Raw genomic sequence first — 6,072 nt, forward strand, 5'->3', positions numbered from 1 at the left:
GTGAACACGGTGATTTATTTACTGAGGTTCAGTTCCAAAGAACCTAGTTCCCATTGAGGAGGCCACAAAGGTCGGGTCTATTCCAACTCTTTCCCTCTCTCAATCGGTCACTCAGACCGGTCGAGTGCTTTTTCTCAATCTCACGGGTCACCAAGACCCCGCAAGGATCACCACACAATTAGGTGTCTCTTGCAAGCTTTACAAAACACTTATAGAGTTTAGAGAGAGATGAGGAAAGCACAATTAAGAAAGCCAAGCAACAAGAGCAACAAATGAAACACGAATCACACTCTCTCAAGTCACTAATCACTAATGATCATTTGTCTCAATTATGGAATTTGGAGAGATTAGAAGCTTTGAATGTGTCTTGGAATGAATTGCTAACTCTTGTATTGAATGTGTATGAGTGGAATGCTTGGATGTAGTGGATGGAGGTGGTTGGGGTTGTATTTATAGCCCCCAACCACTTTCTAGCCATTGCTCCAATCCTGCCGACCACGGATGGTTCGTGCCCCTGGTCCGGACGGTCCGCCCCTGCACATCAACGACTGAAATCGCAGCGGTCAGCAGTAACGGCTATATCAACGACTATAGAGCATTTAATGCGTCATCAGATGTCAGATAAAACAGTCGCGGACGGTCTGGCCGTGCACCCCGGACGGTCCGCGAGGACGCAAAAAAATGAATTTTACCGAACCCGTCACCTTCGGGGTTTTCTGGTTTTACAACGACTGGACGGTCCGCGCCTTAGGCCGGACGGTCTGCGCTTGGTCTCGGACGGTGCTCGCTTCTCCATCGGACGGTCCGTAGTGTTAACTTGTGTTTTTGCAATGTTCCTGTCCGAGGCTCACCCTGGTGTCGCGGACGGTCCGCTGCAATGGCCTGATGATCCGCGCATAGGTGTTTTTCCAAAAAACTTCTCTTGTCCGAAATGATCAACTAGGTAAACTAGTTAGTCCATAAGGTTTGTGATGGTTGTCGAACACCAAAATCGATTATAGGTAATATTAAGGTCATTTACCTTTCAATCTCCTTATTTTTATTTTTGTGATTGATGCTAACACAAACCAAAAGCAAATACAAAATGTAAAAATGTAACTAATTTGCAATTTTGACAGATATGTACAAGTTACTTTGAATTTAAACCAATTGAAAGTATTTTTAAGTATGTATGATTGCTTTCTTTTAGTTTAACATTTTGGACTACAATTGCATCACCACACTCACCGCACCACCGACCACTGCCTCCGTACGCGTCCCTCTGGCGGAAAATCGGTCCTAGTGCCGAGCTCGTTTTGTTTGGGTGAGTAATGCGGATCGCCTCTCCTGATCGGATTCCGATGGATTTTAGGCGGATCGTGGTGCACAGACACGGATATGTTCGCGGATCGATCGGGCGCGCACCCTGACTCACGACTGGGCGCACACATATTCCTCCAATTTTTTTTTCTGCGCATGGAAACTAGGGTTGGCCCTCTGCCGGCTGCCCAGATCCTCTCTTTCTTGACCTCTTCTTCCGCTTCCTGCAGATCTTCTGTATATCTATTAAGGAGGCTTCTCCATCTCCTCGGAGCAGCAAGGTAAACCCCGCTCGAATTTATGTTTATATTCCTCCAATTTATAAGTAAAGTGCCTAGAAATTTCAATATGTTACAATGCCCAAATTTATGTTTTCTATGCTATCAGATGTAGCCTTTTTAGCTCTGTGCATAGTCACAATGGTTAGCGTTGAGATTGACTAGGGTCTAGGAATTTGCTGAAATGCATTACTTGGGTTTGTTCTAAACCTTTAAGGCACCAAGTTCATTATAATCAATTGATTTTGATATTCTCCAATTTAATTGATATCAGTTAATCTTTCTATGTTGAGCTTTGCAAAATTTGTATTCAAATTTTTTTTACCGAAATCGTGATTTTGTGCTGATGCTAATCCATGATTATTGGTTATTGTGCAGGCTGTGCAGCAATGGAGAAGTATAACAGCAACACTCAATTTGCACCATTGAGAGAGACTCCGTTTGCCCTCCGTGGTAAGAACTGCTCCGGTTTGTTATATGCTTTCTTTCATGTATTTTCAAGACAACAATCAATATGACACTGAAACCCATTAGGAGATAGGTGTAGCACACTGTAATCACCCCAACTACTGCAACTACGCTATGTTGTTCAGGATTTGCTGTAATGTGAGGCTGGAAATGACACTAACATTTCATTCTGGAAGCTTAGGGGCTTATGTTAAGATGTGTAGCAGTATATCATTATTTGTGTTCTGGTCCGTCATATCATTAGCATAGCACAAAGGGATGCCAATAGTGGCCATATCTCAGATCATTTTACAACATGTAGTTGGTAAGGTACTCTTCCTTACCTGGAGGCAGATGTCTACACTCTAAAGGGATGCCTCGCAGCATTAATCAGTTCATTTATATACGTTATTTTCATTTTGATTTTAGATGCATAGTTCGATATACATATCTGAATGGACTAGTCATGTTTCTTTATATACGCTTTGGTGAAATGCACTTAGACGTCCGCCATATTATTATTACTGAATACTCTTCTTTTTTTCTGGTTAGAGTGTCTCCAAGAGCTGCTTACAAGTCACTTAGTAAACGATGGATTATGTTAAGTGAACAAATATGAATAGGGAACTCTTTTTTTTGTCTTCAATAGTTTCCTAAAGCTCAAAAACAGGTGGGGGTGGGGCTACAGTGCTTATAGGGAGTTGTTTTACGAAAGTGTTGGAGGGTTCATTTTGCAAAAAAAAAAAAACGAATTAGGGAGTTGTTTTAAGGTACTTTTGGAATATAATGGATGCGTTAGGAAGTTCTACGTCCTGACGGCTGTTGCTGTTTTACTTTCTGTTGGTGCTAGTGCTCTGCTGCTGCAGCCGGATACAGCAAATGTTTGCAGTTCATTACATATACTCAGCTATTACAAAATTTGGGGGCTCATATAAATTTGTTATTCATCTTTCAGGTGCTCTTGGTAGTTCAAGCTCATATCTTGAGCAAGCCAGGGGCTACACATCTTCCCCTGTAGCAGCTCTGCGCCCAAAGATGTCTACACCTGGAAATCGACTCCTGCATACGAGCTGCCCCCTGTCATCTGCTGTAGCGAACCGCCCGCTGTCGCCCCATCTTCCTCTGAAGAAGCCACAGTTCAGCGCTACTTTCTCTATCTCGCACCGTATCTTCGGTGTCGCGCTGGGAGTTGCCATCATATCCGTCCCCCTCGCCACCAAGTTCAGCCTGATGTTTGGCGTTTGAGAGCGATTTGCTGCATCTTATGAGGAACTGCATTTCCCCGTTCCTGTGACTGTTTCATCGTTCGTCTGGGTTACCTTGCAACACAACTTTAGGTGCAGTTGGAATAACATCTTTGTCATGCTGACAGACTTCTGTAATACAGTAATAAGTAAAACTATAAAATATCAGTGCAAGGAGGTTTGCCCCATTATGGATGTACATGGTCATGAGGTCTGCAGCCTGCAGGTTTGGCTGGGAAATAGTTGATTATCATCACAACATATTAACTGCATGGTGCGTATCTTCGCTACGTGCCCTTAAGCTCGTCTGGAAAATTTGTGAAAATTGTTAAACGTAACGTTTCTCAAGATATACGTATGAGCTATGTTTTCTAGGCATCACTGTTATTGTGAAATGATAAATTGTTCATGTCATCAAGTGATAAGTTATTATTCACTAGTAAATTGTTCCTACGATTGCTACAATTTCATTTATACTTGAGTATAGAGTATAAAATATAATTGAGTATAGAGTATAAAATATAAAGACGTATTTTGTTAGATATATAAGTAAGAATATGAGTTTAGAGTAAACAACCATAGTTTAAATGCGCTTTTTGTCCCCATTTTGTATGTATAATAGTGCTGGTGATTTAAGAAATGTCATAATTCCTGGTATTCGTGATCGACAATTCGGCATGAACTTAGTACAAAACGAATGTACGTTTGGTTCCGGACTAAAGTTTAGTTCTATTATATCAAATGTTTGATTAGCAATTATGAATAATAAATATAGTTTAATTATAAAACTAAACTAAATATATAAATAAAGACTAAGTAACGAGATTAATTTATTAAACCTAATTAATTTATACTTAGCAAATATTTACTATAGTATCACATGAGCGAATCGTATATCTTGCCGTTTGGTTTTTTATATATATAATAAGTTTTTAATTAGACTATATTTAATATTTTAACTAGCATCCAAACATTCGATTTGACAGTGACTAAAATTTAGTGGGAGTATCTAAACACCCCAAAATATGTCAATCATGTGTAACTATCTCCGGAAAAGATTGTTAAGAACCAATCAAGTTCACGTTAGAATGATCTCATCATATGAATTGTCAAGGTGGTTGGATCTAATTCCACGGATTGATGAGATGAAAGAACCACATAATCGATGACCTGGACTAATAGCGGATTAGTGACTATGATTAATCGATGGGTTCAGGGTATTTAACTAGATGTTTTCTGTACATTTGTAAACCGAGGACATCGCCAATTGATGGGTCAATTCACGCGGGATGATTTCAAAGAGACACCGTCCGATCAATAAACGATGTTTCAATATGTATAAACATACGAGATCAATCAATGAAAGAAAGCAGTTTAATCGTTCTCTTCTCTCCACGTCTTTTTTACATATCCTATAAAGCGTCAACATCTCTATAATCGACTGTAGAAGCATCTAGGCCCTAGTGAGTTTCAATGATTAATGATGATACAAGATTAATATATACTTTTAAGAGATATTTGAGTTATGTTACAATAATGATGACTATTTGGATCAATGACTTCCATGCTCTTTAGAATGGAATTCATTTCGTTTATCAGAAGATGAATGACAAGGTTAAGAACATACTAGTTCTAAGTATCAATTACAGTTGAGAGATACTTAGAGTAGTTTAAAACTTTGTTTTCTTTGGCCATACTATAAACATGGATAATAACTAATAGCTTGATCTAGATGAGTCTAATATGTTAGATATGGCGGTCACTTGTTAAACTTAGCACTAGGTAGCTTAGGGTCTATTTGGTTGGGGTGTGGCTTTGAAAAAAGTTGTTGTACACTATGAAAAAGCTAAAAACATTTGGTGAAAACTACTAAAGCCGCTAAAAGTTCTTCCATATATATTTTCACAGTTCCATCTGAAAGTCGCTAAAAGCGGATCTAGAGGTGCTTTCCATTTTACACTGCGAGAAAGTCGGCTTTTAATAAAAGCTGCTTCCTGGATTTAGCCCCTTGATTTGGCTTTGGCTTTTATGGGGCAAAAGTCAAAGCCAGAACCAAACCAAACACACCTGGTGATGGACTAAAAGTCATTTGGATAAACCTCATTCATAAAAATATTAAACTAAAAGTGATTTGAAGGCTTTTGTATGTGTCGAACTATGAGAAACAGGGTCTCAGACCACATAGCATGGTCTGACGCCTACACATGGTATGCTAGAGAAGGCCTGATCATCAGAATATGAGGAACATGCGTCTCAGTCTTATGCAACACATAAACAAACCAAAAGGGCATTTCACGTGCTGGACAAGTTCGACAGAAGCCATTAGACTAGATGCTTGGCCTATTTCCATTAATGGTTTAGGTGTTTGATGATCAATATAATTATTTGGACTAATGTGTTTGATATTTGTTTATGTTTATAGTTTAAAGGATACATCATGGACTTGGATGAAGGCAATGGGGTGATCAAGAAAATCAACATCTCAAAGCAAGAAGACTTATTGAAGACTTATGAAATGTCATGCAAGAGTCCAAGACACAAGACAAAAGAAGGCCAAGGGAAGAAAAGCAAAAACACGAAGAAATCAGCATAACAGAGAGACACCAAACATGTCCAGTGACACATTGGATGTCACACCAGATGGAAATTGTGACATAACAGAAGATTGGGCTAAAGACTAAGTGCATCAGACACTAGAATGTACACTAGACGAAACACATTGGACAGGGCTAGGGTGAATAGGCAACACCAGACAGATCTTTCTCAAGTGCAAGATTTAATTTGAGTGTTCCTACTTTGGTGGT

The 6,072-nt window shown here is 39.4% G+C and overlaps 1 protein-coding gene across 1 annotated transcript; it reads left to right on the plus strand.

Moving 5' to 3' along the window:
* The first annotated feature begins 1,192 nt into the window (after nt 1-1,192).
* LOC100283351 (succinate dehydrogenase subunit 3) lies at nt 1,193-3,456 on the plus strand. Its single transcript, NM_001156252.2, is given in 4 exon segments — nt 1,193-1,303; nt 1,530-1,580; nt 1,956-2,030; nt 2,980-3,456. Coding segments are annotated over 2 exon segments (354 nt in total). The 5' UTR covers nt 1,193-1,303; nt 1,530-1,580; nt 1,956-1,966; the 3' UTR covers nt 3,270-3,456.
* The last annotated feature ends 2,616 nt before the right edge of the window (nt 3,457-6,072 follow it).

This window comes from Zea mays, chromosome 5, assembly GCF_902167145.1.
Source record: "Zea mays cultivar B73 chromosome 5, Zm-B73-REFERENCE-NAM-5.0, whole genome shotgun sequence".
NCBI lineage: Eukaryota > Viridiplantae > Streptophyta > Magnoliopsida > Poales > Poaceae > Zea > Zea mays.